The sequence below is a fragment of the Ceratotherium simum genome, chromosome 30, assembly GCF_057802395.1.
Source record: "Ceratotherium simum simum isolate JZ-2026a chromosome 30, ASM5780239v1, whole genome shotgun sequence".
NCBI lineage: Eukaryota > Metazoa > Chordata > Mammalia > Perissodactyla > Rhinocerotidae > Ceratotherium > Ceratotherium simum.
In genome coordinates, this window is record NC_141929.1 from 34,786,924 (window position 1) to 34,808,818 (window position 21,895).

At 55.3% G+C, this 21,895-nt stretch overlaps 1 protein-coding gene across 2 annotated transcripts; it reads left to right on the forward strand.

Moving 5' to 3' along the window:
- The first annotated feature begins 1,247 nt into the window (after window positions 1-1,247).
- On the forward strand, window positions 1,248-9,925 carry SNX20 (sorting nexin 20). Of its 2 annotated transcripts, XM_087420275.1 has the most exons (4): window positions 1,248-1,358; window positions 4,825-4,967; window positions 6,466-6,617; window positions 7,890-9,925. In XM_087420275.1, the coding sequence occupies exons 2-4, from the start codon at window positions 4,838-4,840 to the stop codon at window positions 8,556-8,558; spliced, it is 951 nt and encodes a 316-aa protein (XP_087276401.1). In that variant the 5' UTR covers window positions 1,248-1,358; window positions 4,825-4,837; the 3' UTR covers window positions 8,559-9,925. The 2 variants fall into 2 exon arrangements, with proteins under 2 accessions (XP_087276401.1, XP_087276402.1); XM_087420276.1 differs by lacking the exon at window positions 4,825-4,967.
- The last annotated feature ends 11,970 nt before the right edge of the window (window positions 9,926-21,895 follow it).

The following is a 21,895-nucleotide window of genomic DNA, read 5'->3' on the forward strand; positions in this document are numbered from 1 at the left end:
AAAGATGCTCAACATCACTAGTCATTAGGGAAATGCAACTTAAAACCATAATGAGAAAAACACTACATACCCATTAGAATGGCTAAAATAAAGAATACTGACTACATCAAGTGTAGGTGAGGATGTGGACCACCTAGAACTCTCACATCCTGCTGGTGGGAGTGCAAAATGACACAGCCACTCAGGAAAATGTTTGGCATAATCTAGCACAATCTAGCACAGTTGAGGCTCTTCATGCTCTAAGACCCAGTAATTTCACCTCAGATGAATATGTGCACGTGGATAAATGTGTGAGAATATTCCCAGCAGCATTGATCATGATGGCCCAAACTAGAAACAACCCAAATGTGCATCAACAGCCCCCTCCAAAAAAAAGGATAAATTATGATGTATTCAAATAATGGAACAACACAACAATAAAAGTGAAAACACTCCAGCTACACAAAAAAACACTGATAAATCTTTTTCACATAAAGGTTGAATGAAAGAAGTAAGACACCAAAGCATACAAACAGTATGTATGGCTCAATTTACATAAAATTCAAAAATGAGTAAAATGAAATTCTATTGTTTGGGGGTCTGTCCATAGATGGTAAATTTACAAAAAAAAAAAAAAGCAAGGAAGTGACGCCCATCAGAATCAGGATTGATCACCTCTGCTGGGAGAGAAGAGACACACAGGACTTCTGTGGGGGCTGGCGAGGTCCTATTTGCCTTGTCCCAGCCTCCAGCCCTCAAGGCCACAGTACTGGCGGCCGTGAATCACACCACTGCCCAGAGGTTTGGCTTCCCTGGTCCTTTCTGTCGGAGGGTTGGGTGCAGCTTTGCCCAGAGAAAGGCACCAAATGAGACCGTGGGTCTACCCCACCTCCTTTCCACCTCAGGCTCTGGCTCTGCATCCCACCAGCTCTGTGCTCCAAGCCTTAGTTTCTCCATCTGTTAATGGGGCATGATGGCCCATCATGCCTAGCTCACAGGGTAGGATCATGAACATTGCAGAGCTTTGAGAGCTACTGTCCGAATGCCAGAGTCTGTCGCAGACTCCGAGGGACAGCCAGGCTGCTGCAGGGCAATGGGGACAAGAGGCCCAGCTAGATCCCTTCGAGTTAGAGCTGCACCTGCCGTCCTGCCCGGCCCTGCAGCCGTCTCAGCCTGTCAATTGGGTTCAGTACACTCTTTCACCAGCCAGTGGGCGGGGGCGACCAGGGGCAGGTCACACAGCCTATTTCCTGTTTTCAAACCGGGAACTGAGTGAAGCGGCAGCTGCTCGACTGCTTGCCGGGGCCTTGAATGGAGAGCTGAAGGGGCCATCTGACACGCTCTGGACCCCCGGACACGCGCAGGGCCAGAGGCTTCAGGTCAGTGTTCAACCCCAAGCCCAGTGGGCCTCTCCACCCCCTTCTCCTGGAACCCTCCCTCAGTGCCTGTTGGGGGCAGGGTGGGACGGTGAAGGGTTGCTGACTGCCTCTATGTGCGGGGCTCTCCTTAGCGCACTGGGGCAGAGTAGGGACGGCTCCTCGACCCTCCATCACCTCAATCCTTTTTAAGTGCCGATGCTTCTACCACCCCTCATGAGCCTAGGGAATAATTCACCACACCTGCGTTTCTCAAAAAGTGGTGCCAGGGAACCCCCGTATAAGCAGAGCCTTGGGGGACGTGTGTAAAATGCAGACTCCAGGCCGCCCCCACCCCCAGATCTGCTAGATTGGACTCTCTGATGTTGGAAACCAGGAAATCTGCTTTTCACAAGCCCCCAGCACCCCCCCCCACCCTGATGCACGTCTAGGAACATGCCCATCCAACGTCCAGGATGGTCTGTCTCCCAGGTCAGGCCAGGCAGCTTTACTCTGCTCCACTGGAGTCTCACCCCCGATGGACAATCCTCTGCAGCCCCCTCGGGAAGGTGGCCTGGGCTCTGAAGGTGGCCCTGTATGCCCATCAGGAGAAGGACTGGACACGGCAGGCAGCCCTTGGAGGGAGGAGTGATGCTCAGGGCGCCTGGAAGGGAAGGAACAGAATGGCTGCACACGGATGGCGGAAGAGGCTGGGAAGCTGCTCTGTCCCCTGGACCAAGGACAGGCCTCCAAGCCACAGCACCAACACTTGCAGTATTTTGTTGTAAAGTCTAGAAATCTTTGCTGTACAGGGTGTGGAGAGGGGAGCGGAGGGAAGGGCCCACAGAACCCCTGTGTAGCTGTCCCCAAAGAGCTTGTGGAGCGACAGGATGGCTTTCCCCATTTCACAGATGAGGAAACTGAGGCTAGAGAGGAACAGGAGGCTGCCTAAGACTCCATGCACGAATGTACAACTTTCTCCTCCCCACTCCTCTGTAGTGGGTGACTCCCAGCCGATCTCACAAGAGAAGATGTAAGGGGGCCGGCTTTGGCTGCTGAATTTAACTTTTCTTCTCAGCCCTGGGTTCACGCTCAGCTTTCCCAGGTCTTTACTGGAACGTCCAGCCAAGGCCCTGGTCTCACAGGGTCTCTGGGCAAAGAGCGCCCTGCTTCTGACCTGGCACCAGCTGCCTGGTCAGGACAGCAGAGCCGGAAAGGCTGGGACCACTGAGGCCAATGCCATTTGCCATCACCCATTTTACAGATGAGCTAACTGAGGAGGTGCATAGGAGTGCCCACAGGAAACACTGGGCCCCCAAGTATCTCGCCCACCAAGAGTCCATTAGGTAAGAGAGTGTGCGGACAAGCTATCTTACCTGAGCACCCACCAGAATGTAGGGAAACTGTCCCTAGCCATCCCTCATCTTGTCAGCAGGACAGGGCTTGTGGCCATACTTCTCAGCTGGAGAAATATTAGATAACTTGCCTGGAGATATGAAATACCTTGCCTACGGGCCCACCATTGGGTGGGATGGGAGGCCTGACTCATTAAGGAAGACGAGAGAGAAATGAGGTATGCGAGCTCAAGCCTGTGACGGCTGGGCCAGCTATGCCCCTGCCGCGTGCCTCAGTTTCCCGTCTGTATAAGGTGAGGTTGGAGGGACAGTCCCCAAGAGCCACCCACTGGACAACTGTGCCCAGCCACCTGGAGAATGTCCCAGGGTTCCTTTCACCTGACGCGGGCTCCTTGCCCCAGCTGACCTCACCTCTCCCCAGGCAGGCCGACCCCAGGAGGCCCTCAGCCCTGGCGCAGGGACGAGTTCTGGCCATACCCGGGGCCGTGGCTAAGACTCGAAAGCAGCAGGGGCCTCACCTCTCTCCAGGCCACAGTCAGCATAGGGTCCAACCTGGGCGTGCGGTCTGACGGACAAGGGTTGCAGTTCCAGCCCCCTCTGTCCCACTTGCAGCTCTCTCAGATCCTGTTAAGAAGGAGGTAAGGTCTTGTGCACCCTTCTTATTTTGAATTTCTGTGCCTAAGTGGTGCCCTAGCTACTCGCTCCAGCCGAGCTAATGTTTTATTTGTCCCTTTTTCTAATTTGTCCCAGACATTTTATTTTAGTTATTTATATTTTGTGTGTGAGGAAGATCAGCCCTGAGCTAACGTCTAATGCCAATCCTCCTCTTTTTGCTGAGGAAGACTGGCCCTGGGCTAACATCCGTGCCCATCTTCCTCTACTTTATATGGGACGCTGCCACAGCATGGCATGACAAGCGGTGCGTAGGTCCACACCCGGGATCCGAACCTGCAAACCCCAGGCTGCCGAAGTGGAGCATTCAAACTTAACCACTACGCCACCAGGCCGGCCCCAGACATTTTCAATTCTATTCCAACTGACACGTTTCTTTAGAGTCATTTATTTCTCAAATATTTCTCAAAGCCTCTATCATGCGTCAGATACTAAGAGGAACTATTAGGCAGTGCCTGGTGTGTGCGGAGCCCTGAGCTGACGCTTTACGTGGTCTGCCTGATTTAACACTCACACCAGCCTCACGAAGGTAGTTCTGTTATTTTGCCCCTTTTTAGGGAACTGAGGCACAGGGAAGTTAAGTAATTTGCCAGGCCCCAGGTCACCTCGGTCACTTATCTGGGTCACAGACAGGTACTGCACACCCTGAACCCCAGGACTCCGGCTGCCTGCCTCCCCCGAGGGGGTGGAGAGGATGCTGAGGTCCAACCAGCCTGTGTCTGTGTCCAGCCCACCACGTGCTGGCTCTTGATCGTGAGCTACTCTAAGTCTCGGTTCCTTTACCATAACGAAGGCTACAAATTCCAACCACACACGGATTCAGATTACGTGCGACAGTGGGTGTTGAGAGCAGCGTGCACAGCCTGGAACGATAAGAGCATGTGGCTTTGCTCATTGGCACACCCACCCACCACGTGACCTTGGGCTAAACCTCAGTTTCCTCATCTGTTATTGGGAGTGGTGGTAGATTTCTGTGGGTGTTAAATAAGATAGTGGATGTGGGGAACCTAGGTGCGTATGAAGTGGGTGTAACAAGTGGTCAATGAATGTTTGCTTAAAGATAGAGAGCGAGAGAGAGGAAAGAGGCATGCCAGTATCCCCACTTCAGCCGCTGAGATTCATTTACATATGTAAAATAAAATGGAGTATTGGGACATTTTTCTGGACAAGCCAGCATCTTTCTCCCACGTTATACTAAAGCCATTACCCATGCTTGAAATCACCTCATTTAAAGTTCGGAGCAACTTGATAAGATAAGGATCCTAACAACAAGAGGAGGGTCTGCTCAGCCTCGGAGTGATCAGTCCAGGAAAGGGCCAGACCCAGCATCTGGTGGCTAGGTGGACAGCTAGGTGGGCAGTGGAGGGCTCAGCAGTGGGGACCGTGACACGGATCCTGGGCACACTAGCACCCACCAGGAACCCCGACGTGAGTGGGCACTCACTTTTCTCTCTTGTCCCCAGGCAGCCTTGGAGCATGGCAAGTCCCAAGCACCCTGGGGGCCCTGGATGGATGGGACACGGAGCCCAGTGCATGGCAGGGACCAAGCAGGAAACATCAGCCACGGGCCCAGACCTCCCACGTCCGGGACCTGAAGGGCACTTAGGTGGGCTTGAGGCTTGGGGCGTGGTTGGGGGATAGAGGTTTGAAGACATTTGAAATACAAATGTGGGTACTTCAGTGGATGCCACAAGAGAGTGGGGCAGCTCTCTTAACGTGGGTTATCCCAGTGCGGACACTGAGACAAGGATTCGGTGCAAGTGCTTTATCTGGGAGATGATCGCAGGAGGTATGGCAGGGCAGTGGAAAGTGAGGAAAGGAAGGGCAGGAAGCCAGGATGAGGTGTCCATAAACAGATTAGTGCTGTGGGCAACGGGGGCTCCGTCCCAGCAAGGGTCCTCTGGGAGACTGTGGGTTGTCCCATCCGAGAGGCGAGGAGGCCAGGCTGTCATCCACCAGTCCCATCCCTCATCGGCTGAGGGATGCTCCAGAACATGCTGCTGTGGCCCAAGAAAGCCCGCAAGGTGACAGTCGACAGTCTGTAGGTGCTTCCGGTAGGAAGCCAGTGGGGTGTTCCAGAACAGGGAGTGCCGAGGGGCAGGGCCCTGCGTGACAGCATCCGCTATAGCGCCATCTCCTGGAGCAAATCTCTACTAGTCGTTTACTCATTCATGCAATGGTGCAAGATGCGCCCACTGAACGCCTGCTCTGTTCCCGGCCCTGTGCAAGGCCCTGGGGAAACAGAAGCGAATCAAACACTGTGCTGGCCCTCAAGTTTGCTAGGAAAACGGATCTGTGAAAAATAATTTGAGATGCCACGGACAAGGCTATAGGGGCAAGGTGGCAGGCTCTTACTCTAATGCTGAGGGGCAGCTGAAGTGACGTGTTGGCTGGGTCTTGAAGGACACGTTGGAGAAGGGCTCCTGGGACCAGTATCCATTAAAATAAAATGCACAATGATTTGTACATTTTTGGTGGGGAAGGATTCTAATCTTTCCCAAGATTCTCACAATAGCTCAGCGCTCAAGTGAGGTTCAAGAAACACTGTGTTCGCTTTCCAGGCAGGGAAAGAGGAGGACTGCATTTAAGGCAGAAAGAGTGCCACGTGCAAGGAAAAGCAGAGACTGTGGGAAATGAGATGAGAGAGTTAGAAGGGGCCCGCCCGGCTGAGCCTGGAGCCCAGCCCCCTCACGGCTCCCTCCACCATCCAGGGACATGTGCTCAGGAGGCCTGGCCACAGCCGCAGAGTCAGCGTTGTAGGGAGTGCAGAAATGAACAAGCCACAGTCCCGCTTGTCGGGAGCGTGGGGTTTCACAGTGGCCAGTCTGCAGGCCGGAAGTGGACAATGCAACACAAATTCACTGCATTTCACAACCAAGAAACCACGTGGGGTTGATGGACTATCTGAAGCTGCCCGTGGTAGGATGGGTTCAGCCAGGTCGGGCATGGGGGTCTGGGTGATGCCTGACGGAGCCTATAAAGGGCGGGATGGGGAGGGGGATATTCACAGCTCTTCCAGATTCTGACGTCCCCTCTCAGACAGACCCAGCCATGTCCCCGAGCCCTTGCCCCCGAAGTGCACTGACCTGATGCCGTCCTTCCAGAGGCCCGCAGCAGCCCCGGCTCCAACTCCAGCATGACCACACGGGAGCTGCAGGAGTACTGGCGCGGCGAGAAGGGCTGCTGGCGGCGCGTCAAACTGCTCTTTGAGATCAGCTCGGCCCGCATCGAGGAGAGGAAGGTCTCCAAGTTCGTGGTAAGCGGAGATCAGGAAATGATGGAGTGCCTTTCGCTGCCTCCTTCCTGGCCCTGGGCCTCAGCTTTCCCAACCATGGAATGGGTTGATGCACTGTAACTCACAGAGTTCTTCAGGAGAAATGGTCAAAAAGCAAGATTTCTCACTCGGCACTGTGCTAGGTACTGTAAGGAGTAGTGATGTGTGTCCCGTCCCTGATCCTAAGAGGGAGCTGCTCTAGATCAACCCCAAGTCATCCAGTATTAGTCAGCCGGGTCCCTCCTTCACCGTCTGTGCCATATCCCTCTACCATTTATATTATTATTTATCTAATGTTTTCTTTAAATTGGATCACTTTTTAAGAACACTAAATATATTTATTTCAAAGGGAAATACCTTAAATGGAAAACCAGTACCACGTGGCATAAAGAAAAGGTGATCACAAAAGTAAACACAGGGAGAGCTAAGGCTGCTGTTAAATTCTAGCCAGCTGCCGTGGCTGGTGAGAGGCTCTGTGTTCTGGGGCTGCTCTCTCTGGCCGTGTTGGGGAGATACTAATACTACAGAAGAGCCCCACTCAGCCTCCCCTCCCTTACCTAGGACTGGAATAATAATAATAGCTGACGCTGAGTGCTGGCTGCACATTGGGCTCAGTCCCACACGGTCTCAGTGCATTAACTCGTTTAATCCTCACCCAGTGAGGTAGGTACTATTACTGTCTTTGTTTTAAGGATGAGAAAACTGAGGCCCAGAGAGGTTAAACTACCTCCCTAAGACCACACGGCTAGACTGCAGTGGGGCTGGATTTCTAACCCAAGTAGTCTGTGCCCTGAATCAGTATTCTCTTGAAAGAGAATTGAAAAAGAATAATTTTCTTGCTATATAACATCACTGCCAGTATACACCTAAAACCTTCTCCCAAGTGTCCCATATGTGGAAAACACATATCTAATCCAAGCTCAGATCTAACCCCAGTTCAGGAACCTGAGGCCCAGTTTTGACGATGGAAAGCCAAGAGCGCCCCAGGCCCCCTGCACAGCCGTTCCTGCGCCCTCTCTCCCCTGAGATGCCTCCATGTCTCTGCGTGGTTATTCTCGGGTTGAGTCCTGTCATGATTCGCTTTACAGTTTCACTGATGCCGATGGCAACTGAACACAGAATTGCACACCACCATACCCATTTTCAGGGTATGCTTTAAATTATGATCATCATTATTTTTACTCTCCGGAGCTCTCTGTTGGTTAAAACCCTCCGTTAGGATGTCGTCGAAGGCTCTCTCTCTTTGCTCCGTAGATGTACCAAATCGTCGTCATCCAGACGGGGAGCTTTGACAGCAACAAAGCCGTCCTGGAACGGCGCTATTCGGACTTCGAGACGCTCCAGAAAAACCTCCAGAAGACCTTCAGGGAAGAGATCGAAGACGTGGTCTTCCCCAGGAAGCACCTGACGGGGAACTTCACGGAGGAGATGATCTCGGAGCGCAAGCTGGCCTTCAAGGAGTACCTGAGCCTGCTGTACGCCATCCGCTGCGTGCGCCGCTCCCGGGAGTTCATCGACTTCCTCACGCGGCCCGAGCTGCGGGAGGCCTTCGGCTGCCTGCGCGCCGGCCAGTACACCAAGGCCCTGGACATCCTGGTGCGCGTGGCGCCGCTGCTGGAGAAGCTGACGGCCCACTGCCCCGTGATGCTGGTGCCGGCCCTCTGCGCCATGCTGGTGTGCCACCGCGACCTCGAGCGCCCGGCCGAGGCCTTCGCGGCCGGCGAGAGGGCCCTGCAGTGCCTGCAGGCCCGGGAGGGCCACCGCTACTACGCGCCCCTGCTGGACGCCATGATCCGCCTGGCCTACGCGCTGGGCAAGGACTTTGCGTCGCTGCAACAGAGGCTGGAGGAGAGCCAGCTGCGGAAGCCCACCCTCCGGGGCTTCACGCTGAAGGAACTCACCGTCCGAGAGTATCTGTACTGAGCGCTCTGCAGGGAAGCTGGGATTTGGGGTCACCATTGCACGGTGGGCTGTTTGGGTTCATTGTTAACGGGAAGAGCCACTTTGGGCTCTGACTTGCTGGGTGCCTTTGGCCCAGCCCCTCCTCTGGTCTCCCATCTGCGTCGAGCAGAGGTGTTCCCGTGCATCCTTGGAAGCCTCTGCTTGTGTCCTGTGTCCCCTTGATGCCAGGCCCACTTCATCTCAGAACCACAAACCCAGCTGCCAAAACACGGGAGAGTAATATCCACCTTACTGGTGTTTTTGTGGGTAGCTGGAGGAGAGGTCACATTGCACACCGTGGACAAAGCGTGATCCATTTCCTTGCAGAGGGCTCTCCCCAGCTGTCCTGAGTCTTTTCTCTCTGCTCCTCCCCCTCCGTGTTGCTCGAAATATTCCCACCCATTATCCTAAGTATTCTAGCTTCTCCCTCTTAGTGTGTAGACCCAACTCAGCAAAACAAAAGCTCACCTACTGCTCCTCGTCCCCAGGGTGGGGTGTATGCCATCCTTTGAGGGGTGGGAGGATCCTGGGCCAGAACACAATTATGCCTTAAGATTCTCTGATGCAAGGCATTTTCAGCAAGGGAAGTTGCCACCGATTAGAGAAATCGTTGGGATCTAACTGTTAGGTTAGGATGGCACACCTCATAGGCCAGGGGTGGGTTTTCACTTGTAAGGCAACTGTGGCTTGAATGGGCTCCCTGGGTTATGTAGACACGGCCCTGAAGGGAGGGAGGAAGATACTCAGTGGGGCCCCTGGGTAGAAAGAGATTGAATGCTCCACACGTCCCCATTTGAGGGACAATGTTCTGGAAGCTCTCTGATGGATTGGGATGCTCTTGACTGAAGCCTGCAGTCAGGAAACGACACCAAGGGCCCCTGAGTGAAGAGGAGTCTGGACCAATGACCTGGGTTCAATACGGGGCCTGAGCTGATGGTACAGGCTGGTTTGGGCCCAATATGTGTTTAAGGCCGGAAGTCCCTGAAGACGTAAACCATCTGGCTGAGCCTAGAAGGGTGAACTAGAGAGGCTGTAACTCGGGGACCTGAATGTGGGGCACCACTTCGGCCTGTGCAGGGATCTGGCTCAGCAAAGGGTTCACCATAGCAGTGGACGGGCATTCACCAAACTGCACCAGAATGTGTTCAACAGCGACACCATGTGGCAACAAGTGTAGTGGCCCCATCAGGCTCTGTGCTGGGGGCTACAGCCAGGCTGACACCTTTGGACAAGGAGAGCCTTCAGGTCTCTCAGTTTACTCCAGGAGAAGGACACTTCAAGGGGGGGATACTGGACTTCTTGAAAATCTGGGCATAGGGAAAATTAAAGTGTTAAATGGGAAAGTGAAAGAGCTGTGAATCTATTTGTAATGGTGAAGAGGATCATACTGGTTTTACAAGTTATTTCATCAAATGCTGTCAGCTGTTAGATGCACCAAACATTCACTAAGAAAGGAAAAATGCCCAACATGCGGAGTTTAATAGGAGATTCCAGCAAAAAGCTGGGAGGCAGAGTTAGCCCCCCGTGAAAGGGTCAATGTGGAATAAACCAGCTACGTAGAAAGGGGCTGTGAGGAAACTTGCAGGAATGAAACATGGCCCTGGGCGGGGAATCTCCTGCTAGAATGTGAACTGCAAGGTTCGGGGTCTGGATACACACAGCATAGGCCAAAATTCCTCGAGCAGAGAGGTCACGTGGAAGTGGTCTCAGGTGGAGGTCCGGGTACCCGGCCCTGCAAATGCAGATTCTCTCTGAAGACGGTCAGTCTCCATCCAGGCCAACAGAGAGGGCAAGGCGCCGTTGAGTTCAGAGGTGCCAAAACGTGGGGGGAAATGTGCATCTCAAATCACATATATATATGGGAGAAGGGGATAGAGAGAATTAAAAAAACCTATATGGGGTAGAGGGATCTATAACATCATATTGGGGAGTTCCCCATCAGGAGCGCTGAAGAAGGGCCAGCTCCCCACAGAGCGCACAGGGAATGGACTTACTCTGCTTCCTGAAAAGGGACTGCTCACCCAGGGCTGCTTCCAGGCTCCCACCCTGCCTCTTCTGAGTGGCACTTGACGCTGCCTTCCCAGTTCTTCGGAAGGCCTTGGCCTGTGGATCCACTGGTGTTACTTCTGGCCATACACACTGTGTCTTCATCCACTACAGGTGTCTGATGGCCGGGGGGGACCCACAATGGCCATCTCCTTCTGGCATCTCTCATTTGCTGAAGTCAGACACCCACTCATTTCTTGGATTCCTGGAACACATCCTTGAATTCCTCAAGCCCCCTCCTCCAGGAAGCTTTCCTTGTGGTCCACCGTGACCCCACCAGGGTACCCCACTTCCTTGTTTGCTTGGGCCCCCTCCTACCCCACCTGTATTGCTTAGTCTGTGTTTCCATGGGACTTGGGCAGCTGCGTGGTGGCAGCTGGGACTGGACTCTCTTCTCCTGATTCTCAAAAGCTGAGCCCGCAGGAGAGGTGAGAGTGCATGACCTCGAGAGTCAGGGTGGGCCCCCGAGACCAGAGGCACCAGCATCGCGGGGAGCTTGTTAGAAATGCAGAACTTCAGGCCCCGCCCTAGACCTGCTGCATGAGAATCTGCATGTTAGCAAGAGCCCCTCACCTCCCATCACAAGTGCCTCCCATGTAGCTTAAAGTGGGAGAAGCCCTGTGTGGAACTGACTGGAAGGCGCCTTGATGAAAATCATCGCAGAGCCTGGGCAGCCTGCTGTGCGGGTTCCTCCCGCCCCGTCTTCTCCCACACACATGCCCCAGCCCCAGCCCCAGCCCCGGCCCGGAAGCTCTAGGTGGGAGCGTCATGCCTGCCTCACCCACTCCCAGGAACCCCCTCTGGGCACTCAGCCCGGCGCCTGTGGGGGGCTCGTGGACACGAAGGCCCGCTCCAGCAGCCGCTCCCTCCTGCCAGCCGGGACGCAGAGCCCCAAGGTCGCCCCTGTGGACAGGATCAGGCATCCATGTGAGACCCGTGCCCTCGGATGCTGCCGGGTCTCTAACCCCCAAGCCAGGATGGGGAAGCGGCATTGCCAGTGGCCGCCCGTGCGCTAAAAACCGGAGCTCGCAGCACTTTCGGAGCCCTTCTGTGTGTCAGGGCTTCCCTCATCACTGCTAGCCCAGCCAGCTCGGGAGATGTTCTCATCCCATGTAACAGACAAGGACACAGACACTCTGAGAGGGTAAGTGTGGGTAGAGCAGGAAATTAAGCGTAGGCCTGTGTGACCCCACGCCTGTGCTCTCCTGAGCCCCATGTTGGGGGAACGGGAGGAGAGGGCTGGGGGTGTCCCTGGTCCTCTCACCCTTAAGGGCCCTTAAAGGTCGTTTCACTCATCTCTGCTTACAAGTGGGGAAACTGAGGGCTGGAGAGGGGACTCACTCAAGGTCACACAGTGGGGACAGCTCCAGGACCATACCTGGGGTGTCCACATCAGAGTGATGGGATCTGGCAGGCGGGCAGACAGAATAACCCCAGGTTGGAATTCCAAGAGGCTGTTTGGGGTCACCCAGAGGGACCTGGGGGCACAGGGTCAGAATTGAGCCTGGGCAGAGGGTGCCCCCAACGCCTACCTGCCCTTCACTCTGTGCTGTTCCCCTAGGGCTGTGACTCTGAGCAGCTCAACCAGCTCCATTTCCACCCGCGGGTAGGGGAGGGGGCGCCCCCACAGCCCCAGCCAGCCCCTCACGGGCTCAGTCACACGCCCCCTCCCTCAGTGGCCAACAACGCCACCGCCCGCCTGTTCTGTCATCCACTTGCCATTTCCCTCCTAGTAGTCTCCTTTTATTTATGTAAATTCATTTGAAAAAGAAACTTCCTGTTACTACCCTAAATGGGGAATCAGAATTGCTATACTTAGAAGGTAGCTATAAAAATAAACACAGTGAAACCTGTCACAGTTACTACACCTCAGGCCTTTGTCTGGGCTGCCCGAGGTCCTCTGTGGAAAGAGCCAGAGACAAGCGTTAGGGACCTGTTATCGCTAAGCTGAGCCTTCTCTCAGATTTACTCAGAAGGACTGGAAAATACTGCAAAAGGCAGTAAGTGTTGGACGGCGTGGCAGGATCATCCGACGTTGTCTGTGCATCGTCTGCTCCTTGGCCCCCTGGCCCTGGTCCCCCAGGCCCTAAGCCCTGTACTCAGTTGCTCCCCAGCCTCTGTCATGGGCCTGGTTTGGGCTTTGCTTGACATCTCTGGCTTTTAACTCCCCAGTGAAGAGGTGATGCCCGGGCTCCCGCTCCTGGCTACACACCCTGATACCAGGTAAGACCCCCAAAGGGAGGGGGAGTTCTGGGTCGGTCAAAGCCTGACCCTGCAGCGTGTCCTCTGGTTGGTGTCACTGTGCCCCCACCCTCCGGTAAAAGCAAGAGAAGGCCCCTCTCGGGAAGAGGCCGTGCCCGAGCCCCACCCTCCCAGTCCGCACCCAGAGTAGGCCCCTCACCAGCCATATCCGCCTAGCTACGCACCTTCTCATTTTCTCAGTGAACAACGATTGGTGATGCTCCTACTGTGTGCCGGACCCTGGGAAAAACTGGGAACACAGCCGTGAACAGGACAGACCCAGACCCCACCGTCATCAAGGTGACAGGTTAGAAGGGAGCCACCCGCAGGGCAAACAGAAGCTGGGACAGAATGGTCTCCTTCATCCAGGGCAGGCTTCTCGGAGGAGGGGGTGTGTGAGGGAGCTGCAGGGGAAGCTAGGGAGGCAGCACCGGGCCGTGGGGAGGGGAGAATTTTAGGCAGAGGGAAAGCAGAAGACCAACCCCGAGGCAGGAACCTCTTCCATCCCTGGGGACCCAGGACTGGGCCCGGGAAGGAGGCAGGCCCGGGACGGCACCTCCCCAACGTGCCACCTGCTGTGCTCGCCGACAGGAAGGTTCCAGGTGAGGACAGAAAGACCCCCGTGCCGTCGCCCATCTCCAGTAACTGGCTCGTTGCTGGGGAGCTTGGTTTAGGGCTCACAGACTCTTTGGGTTACAAGCAACAGAAAGCCAGGGTAATCTGGCAAGAGAGGACTTTATTATCTGAAAAGTCCAGGAACAGACCAGCTTCAAGACGGGCTGGACGCAAACACTCCAACCTTGCCATCCGGTCTCTCTCCCCACTTTCGCTTTCTCTGTCTCTCAGTTCTGCTTTCCCCCGCTTTGCTTTCTGTCTCTACAAGCTCTGCTCCTGGCAACAAGACGACTGTAGCAGCACCAGGCGCCTATGCTCCCTTCTCGGCAACCCCAGAGGGTCCCGCCGCGGTTCCTGTGAAGCTCTGTCTGGAGGAGACGCCGGGAACACCCGCCCATCCTCTCCTGAGGAGCCCAAACAGGGCAGCCCCCCACCCTACAGGACAGCAACCACGATGAGCTGGCCCAGACCACAACGCAAATAGGTCTTAGCACATTGTTTTGTAATCTGCTTTTTAAATGTTTAAATAGCCTTTATTTTTTAGAGAGGTTTTAAGTTCACAGCAAAATTGAGGGGAGGGCACAGAGATTTCCATATACCCCCCGACCCCAGGCATGCATAGCCTCCCCCGTTATCAACACCCCCCACCAGAGTGATACATTTGTTACAATCCATGAGCCTACAGTGACACCTCATTGTCACGCAGACTCCACGGCTCTCACTAGGGTGCAGCCTGGTGTTACAGCCTCTGGGTTTGGGCGGATGTATCCACCATGTATCCTCTACAATATCACACCGAGGACAAGAGAATTGAAGTGTGATTACAGCATGGTTCACCTTTATCTAGATATCAGCCGCATTTCTCTGTAACATACAGCATTCCTCCGCCTGATTTTTCGCAGTGTCCTTGTCCTCCAGGCACCTGCCATATTTTCACCTTGCGCTGGGCCGCGTGTTCCCTACCGCGGCAGCACTGCAGCCAACGCCGTGACCCGGCGGCTTGCTGGGACTCGTGCGCTCTTCAGGCAACTTCTCACAGTGGTATTTCTGAGTCATAAGCTTTCAATGATTTTGATCGAACATTTCTCTTAGGCCGGCTGTTCATTTTTACGGCGCTCAAGGTGATGAAAATGTTGCTTTTTCCCTTCCCGGCCGTCTCGCCCCGCAGTTCCCAAAGCGGCCGGCAGATGGCGCCGGCGCCGCGGCGGCCCCGGAGCTGCGGGGGCCGCGCTGGAGACGAGACGCCGGGGGGGAAGCGAGCGTGTCTCCCGAGAGAGGCAGGGGAGGCTTTGAAGAACCGTTCCAAGGGGTTGAAACAGTGCCGGAGAGAAAGAGCTCTGCCGGGAGAGCGCTGATGCTTCGCTGCCTGCTTCGGCGCCGCCCCCACCGCCTGTGCTGGCCGGGGTCCCCGGGCCACCGCCACTTGGGATTCAGGACCTCACTTCTCCGTTTCTGCCCCCATCCTCTCCCCGCAGCCCAGAGACCCCAGGGGGCGGGAGGAGGCCCCCCCGCCGCCCCTCCGCCTCCTCGGCCCATCAGAGGCAAGCAGGCGAACCCCGCAGCTCCTAACCAACCAGGGCGCAGAAAACAAGGCGGGAGCTCCAGGAGCACGCGGGCCCGGGGGCCGCCCCGCGGGGGCTGATGTCGAACCGGCGGGCGCCGGAGGGGCTTGGTTAAGCCTCCCTCAGTACGGGCGGAGGCCCCTCCTCCGACATCGGGGAGGGGGCGTGGGCGCCCCAGAGCCCCTGCCACGTGGCTTTCCAGGAGGGAGGGTTTGGGCGCCACGCTCCCCCAGATCCCACCTTCTACCTTTGGAGGCCTCAGGGGGTGCTGGGGGCTTCCCATCCATCTGCCTACTGAATTGGGGGCGGGGGGAGAGCACACTTGGACTTCTTTCACCTTCAGATACTCGAACCGGCACCCAGTCCGAGACGGTTGGTACAGGTGGGTTGAATGAACAAGCAAACGGAAGGAAGGAAGAGGGAGAGAGAGTGGGAGGGGAAAAAAAAAAGAAATCCGCTTTGCTGGTTAGAGTGTAAATCGGTACAACCACTAAGGAAAACCACTTGGCACCCTGTACTGAAGCTGAGCGTAGAGTGCCCTGTGAGGACCCCACAATGCACTCTCGGGGACATCCCCTACAGATAGATGGGCAAGCCCGTTCACCCAAAGACAGGAACTAGAATTTCAGAGCAGGACTACTCCCAATAATATCCACCAAATGAAAGCAACCCAAATGTCCATGAGCAGTAAAACAGGTAAATTGTGGTATATTCGTATGTTGGAATATTATACAGCCATGAAAACAAATGACGCTTATACACAATGAGTGGATGAATCTTACAAGTAAGATTGAGTGAAAGAAGCCAGACACAAAGAGGGCAGGCTGTATGATTCCACTGAATGAAGTTCAAGAAGAGGAGAAACTAAATGATAGGGATTAAGGATGCTTAGTTAGATGGCAAACTCCTAAAAGAAAAACAAGCAGAAGGGGTTACCATGCAAGTGGAGACAGTGGGAGAGGGAGGGGAGGTTGATGGGAGGAGGCAGGGAGCATCTCAGCGGTGACGGTGGGTGTTCTATTCTTGGTTCTGGGGGATAGTTACAAGGGTATTTGCTTTGTAGGGATTTGTTCTGCTGCACACCTATACTTATGCACTTTCTGTTTGTTATATTTCACAATAAAAATATTTTAATAAGAGAATGAATGGATGCAGCAAACATGAGCTCAATATTTATTATGCACCAAGTACTGCGACACTCAGAATTTGAAGCCCGGCTCCTGCCCCAGCCTGTGCTGCCTCCTGATGCTAAACCATCTGGGTGGGGTGGGCGGGGGCGTGTAATTACACAGACTTGAGGCTCAGACTAGTGGCCAGTGCAGACAGAGATACTTCATGCTACCCAGCTGGCGTGGTGCTCTGAGTCCAGATCCACGCTTTCCCTGAACCCAGGAATGAGTCACGAGAGGGGACCCTGGGGAACTACAGTCAGTTAAGGGGGCGGGGAGAGCCCTACAGGTGTCTCATTACAGCAATAGTGTGTGGTGCGTTTCAGGGGTGGGGCCAGTAGTTCATCCCTCTCTGACTCTGGGCCATTTGCCATGTGACACTGCAGATCTCCTCACTGCAGGCAGGGTCCACCCTTGAGTCCGGGCTGCCCTGGACGTGGCTTTGGCCACAGTGATGTGGCAGAAGGGACCGTGTGCCAGTTCCCAGCCTTGGCCTCGGGAGATCTTGCCTGCTTCACTTGCACTCTGCAGCTTCCGCCGTTGTCATGAGAAGAACACGCCCAGGGTGTCCTCCTGCAGGATGAGAGACTCCTGGAGCAGAGCCAAGGGCAACCGAGACCTCATGACAGCGGCCGACTCCCAGCCACACGGGGGAACTCAGCCAAGATCAGCCATCTCTCAACCATGCGATTCGTGAACTCGAATAATAAGTTGTTTTAAGCCACTGAATTTTGGGCCTGTGTGTTATGCAGACACAGCTAACTGATACATTGTCTGTAGACAGCTGTGGGGTCTGAGGACTCGTTGGAAGAGGTTCCTGAAAGGAGCTGCTCAGGCCGGGAAGTGGTCAGTGCCAGTCGGGCCAGCACCCCTGCCTTCTCCGGATTCCCTTTGAAGCAGCCTCCACGTCAGTGTTACCACTGGGGCCACTGATGCCTGGTGTGCAGAGAGCACTCATGCCAGGCCCAGTGTTCAGCACCTCACACACCTCTCCCACTTCACCCTTATGACGGCCCTACTGGACAGGCACCATTATCACCCCCATTTTACAGATGAGAAGACTGAGGACAAGAGGGTAGATGACCAGCCCAGGTCACGTGGCTTGTAAGAGAGAGAGCGGGGATCTGACTTCAGAGCCTGCGCTTTGCCCACTGGTGCCATCCTGCCTGCCCGTCCCAGCCAGCTCTCCAGAAGCATCTTCCCCAATCTCAGGATGCCAAGCCTTAGGGATCTCAAAAACAGGCCGCTGCCTCCCTCTGCTCGCCTTCTCCTCTCCCTGGGGGCCACCCAGTTCCCCAGCATGAGGATCGTGCTCAGCAGCCATCATGCCCCAGACGACAGTGGTTCCTGGAGATAAACAAGAGGCCGGTTTACAGGAAACAGCGGAAAGGATGCTTTGCAGCCGCTTCTAACCAGGGTGAACTGTAGAGGAACACTTTGTCATTCTGACGGAGAATCTTGGAATATTTGTGTTTAGGGGACGAAAGACCTAATCCAGTCCAAGTTTCAGACTTTGTTAAGCCACAGAGTCTTCTTCAAATGAAATCTGATATAGAAACCTAACACATAAGAGAGCAAAGCCAGGCTTTTCAGGCTGGGAGGCCAGGGAGCTCTGTCTTGGGCCCATTTGGGGCCCCCCTGGGGCTCCATGGAGCACCGTTTGAGAACCACTGTGGTGGCCCAGCCTGGTCGTTTTGCTGATGGAAAAGAGTCTCAAGGTCACAGAGCTCTAGAATAGAAGAGCCAAGACTTGAACTCAGATCTCCTGCCTCCCACCCCTGAGCTTATTCTTCTGTTCCAGGTATTCAGAAACAAAAACACTGATTCCAAAAGGAAGGCATAAACCTGATTCTTTTTTTTTAACATCCATTTTTCCATCCAAAATGGTGCACTTGGCTTCTCACCTAGTCACTAGAATAGAATTGTTCAGTCTTCAAATTTCAGGACCCTGTTTATTACTTTGTCTTGTTTAGCTTGGGATCCACTGGGACCCTGGACTCTTTTTCCTGAGGTCATCTCCCTTCATTTCTCTCACTTCACCTCACTGCACAGGTGTAGCCCTTGTGTAGCCAGCTCCCTGCAGAGCAGCTACCCCCTAAAGCAGATTTCCCCAGAGTTTTCACAACCTCTCCACCTCCTGGAGTGATGGACAGGCTGCAGGTGTCTGCACATGCGAGAAGATGCTCCAGAGCATTCCCAGGTCCGCGAGGAGCCAAAGAGGCCAGGGAAGGAGCTGGGAGTCATGCACTGGTCGTCTCTGAGTTTTGCCTGCCTTGCTCCTTCTGGAATTAGCGTCTGGTTATTCTCCTTTGGGGAGCCACCCCTCCCTGGCTCTCTGTCCACGTAGTTTGGGTGGGCTGGCACACTGGCTGCCCTTGGGCCAGCTCCTCCCCTTATTGGGCCTCAGTGTCTCTGCTCGTAAGTTGTACTAGTGTCCCAGGAATGCTGTCACAAATAAGCACAAACTAAGTGACTTAAAACAGCAGAAGTTTATTCTCTCCCAGTTCTGGAGGCTGGAAGTCTGAGATCAAGGGGGCAGCAGGGCCGTGCTCCCCCTGAAGTTCTGGGGAAGACCCAGGCCGCTCCGGCCTTCTGGTGGCTCCGGCACCCTTGGCGTTCCCTGTCTGTGGAGCATTGCTCCAGTCTCTGCCCCCACCTTCCCGTGGCCTTGTCCCCTCCGTGTGTCCGCGTCAAATTTCCCCCTTACAAGGGCACAGTCATTGGATTAGGGCCCACCCCGACCCACTATGACCTCCTCCTAACCCCATCACATCGGCAAAGACCCTATTTCCAAACAAAGTCCATTCACAGATACCTGGGTTAGAACTTGAACATCTCTTCGGGGGACACAGTTCAACCCACAACAGAGGTGAGGGGTTTCTAGCTGCCTGCCCACCTGACCTCCTGGGATTTTGTGAAATAAGTGATGTTTCAAGGACTGAACCAAACAATAGTTTATCCAGTGTCACCTCCTCTGGCCCTAGTGGTCAAGGTCTAGCCCGACCCCACGGGATCTGGCCGCACCCTGTGTGCGCCACCCTTAAGGCGCGGTTCCTACCTCCTCTCCGCTGTTGGATGGTGGGGATGGGTCTGTTTCCTCCATATCTCCCCCCGGGCATCTGGGGGGTAAGTGAGCGGACGCCAGGCCTTGGATCTGTCTGTGAATCCTCTGGGTTCGACCTCCAAATATGCCCTGAACCCAACCCCCTTCCCCCTGCGCCCCCCCAACCTCCTCCCCACCCGCCCCGCCCCAGTTCCCCCCGGGCCCCAGCAGCACGGGCTCTCCCGTGGACGACACGCACATCTTCCTCACAGGGCTCCCGGCTCCCGGCTCGCCTCTCCGATGCTTTCTCCACACAGCGTCCGAGAGAGCTTTTAGAAGGATAAATGGACTATCTCACAATCGAAACTCCTCCCCTCCCCAGCCCCAGACCACTTCTCCCGCCTCATTTCTGCCCTCTCCCCTCTGCCGCACGGGCCCCCTCGATCCTCAGAATCCCCGACATCTTTCCAGAATCAGGCAGGGCCTCTGCTCCTGCTGGTCCATCTGCTTGGAGCGCCCTTCCCACGGGGAGGCTCCCCCAGGAGGCCCTCCCTGACGCCTCTGCATCTAGTGACCCCAGTGATCTTTCTCCTGCTTCCACTTACTTCTATAATAGCCCGTCCCCCCGCGGGAGATTGTCTTGGGGTCTGCTCGCTGTCTCTCTCCCCTCTGAGTGAGTCCCTTTGGGGCACAGCTCACAGGCACTTGCCCTTGGTACCTAGAGGAGTGTTGGTGTCAGGGTGGCTGACCTCTGCAGCTGCACAGGGCCCCAGGCCTAGAAGGGCCCTCACGCGGTTTAATGCTGTGCTGTCACCGTCTTGAAATTCTCAACACTTTGTGAACAAGGGTCTCGCACTTTGATTTAGCACCAGCCCTCATAAATTATGCTGCCTGTCCTGGTGCCCGGCACGTGGAAGACACTCAGTAAATAATTACTGAATGGGGCCACAGCATCCCCTTGGGGAGGCAGACCCTGTGCCTTGCCCTCCCCCCAAATCGCCTTCTGAGAGCTGAGCCAGGCCCTCACCCGAGCTTCAGCAGAGCAGCAGAAAGGGGGAGATTGCCTGGGAGATGGGGTGGGGAGTGGGGAAGGGACGAGCCCAAACTTAAATCCCCCACCTCTGTCCCTGGGCCCCTGAAGACGCCTCAGAAACAGGGGCTGCGAGGCTGGGGAGAGGGGGAGACAGGCTGCAGGGACCTCCCTGCTGCTCCCCCCTCTCAGGAACCCACACGATGAACTCACTCACTCGGTGGCCACACCTGGATGGCCAGGTGTACAGCTGGATGCCCAGCACAGGAGGGGCCTCCCGCTCCTCGGGTCCAGCCTGTCCCAGCGTGGGGGTGCAGCCCGCCCAGCCCCTTAAACCACCTGAAGCCCAGAGTGAGACGCCAGTCCCCTTTCTCTCCAGGAGAAAGCCCCCCAGACACCGCCCTCGCCCTTGCCCATCTCCCCTCATAACAGAAGGAGCCGGCTCCTCATGCTGCCTCCGGGGGGCAACAGTATCCGGCTAGGACTTAACAACATGTTGCTTTCCACTGTATTTATTTTTATGGTTATTTTTCTTACTATGGGCATGATACTGTTTTGTTTTGTTTCGTGTTGTCATTTATCGTCGTGACATCAATGTTCTTTATTCAATTAAATGCATTTAAGTTGGGAAAAGGGGATCTCTGTAAATAACGGCCAGGTGTCGGTGGATGTGGCAGAAGTCGTTGGAGGTCCTGAGCGAAAGAAGAGGGGAGTTCTGAACTCTGGTCCAGGCTCTGATACGGAAGGGACACCGAGGCCCAGAGCCGGGAGGGGATGCATCTGTGGTCCCACGTAGGGCCGGGGTGATGCCGGTTCTCCGGACTCCCAGCCCGGTGCTCTCCTCCGGCTGCCCATTCAGCCTTAATGGCCTGTGACTGCTGATGGATGAAAGGCTGGGCTGCCACTCTCCCCCCAGGAACCCCCTTCCACCAGGTCCCTTCGGGACCCCCCCACCTCAGGGGTTTTGGGCCCATTTGAAAACCCAAGCTGCAGGAGAAGTCTCCTCAGCCAGGCAAATTGGAGACTAGAAATCATTGTCTGCTGTGAAAACTGCCACCGACTGCCTTTCCCACCTTCTGCTCAGCAAATCTTCGCAGGCCGTGTTTTAAATCCTCTTTCTCCTTTTGCTGTGATCAAAGGACTTGCTTGTTCCCCTGATAGGTGACAAAAGACGGCAGAGACACTAATGAGAGAAAGTGGTCACCGCCCCCTCCCCTTCTCCGGGAGGAGCGAGGCTGGCAGGGCGGCTGGGGCTGGGTGGTCTTTGGGAGTTGGGGGGTGGGAGCAGAGACGAGGGCGGAGGTTCCAGGGAGGGGTGGAGGGGACCTCAGGCAGGCTGATAATTTGGTGCCAGTAGCTGACACGGTTGGGTGGGCCTCCCAGAACGCATTTCCCCTTCTTCTGGGCAGAGCCGGCCAGCTCCGCCTTGTGGGCACCACGCTTCCGCCACCTCGTCTGGTTCGGAGCGTCGACTCCAGCCCCAGCCCCAGCTGTGGGCTATGTGTGGCTCGGCCCGGGCCCGGCCGGGTCTTGTGTTCTCCTGGCCCCAGTGATTGGGTTCGAGGTGGGTGTGTGAACCAGTCAGAACCACGGGGGAGCAACGCTGGGGCTCG

Bases quoted from the DNA above. Each gene is read 5' to 3' on its own strand.
- SNX20 (XM_087420275.1), top strand. From the start codon at position 4,838: ATGGCAAGTCCCAAGCACCCTGGGGGCCCTGGATGGATGGGACACGGA. The intron at 4,968-6,465 runs GTGGGCTTGAGG...CCGTCCTTCCAG, and splicing joins GGGACCTGAAGGGCACTTAG to AGGCCCGCAGCAGCCCCGGC. The intron at 6,618-7,889 runs GTAAGCGGAGAT...TTTGCTCCGTAG, and splicing joins GGAAGGTCTCCAAGTTCGTG to ATGTACCAAATCGTCGTCAT.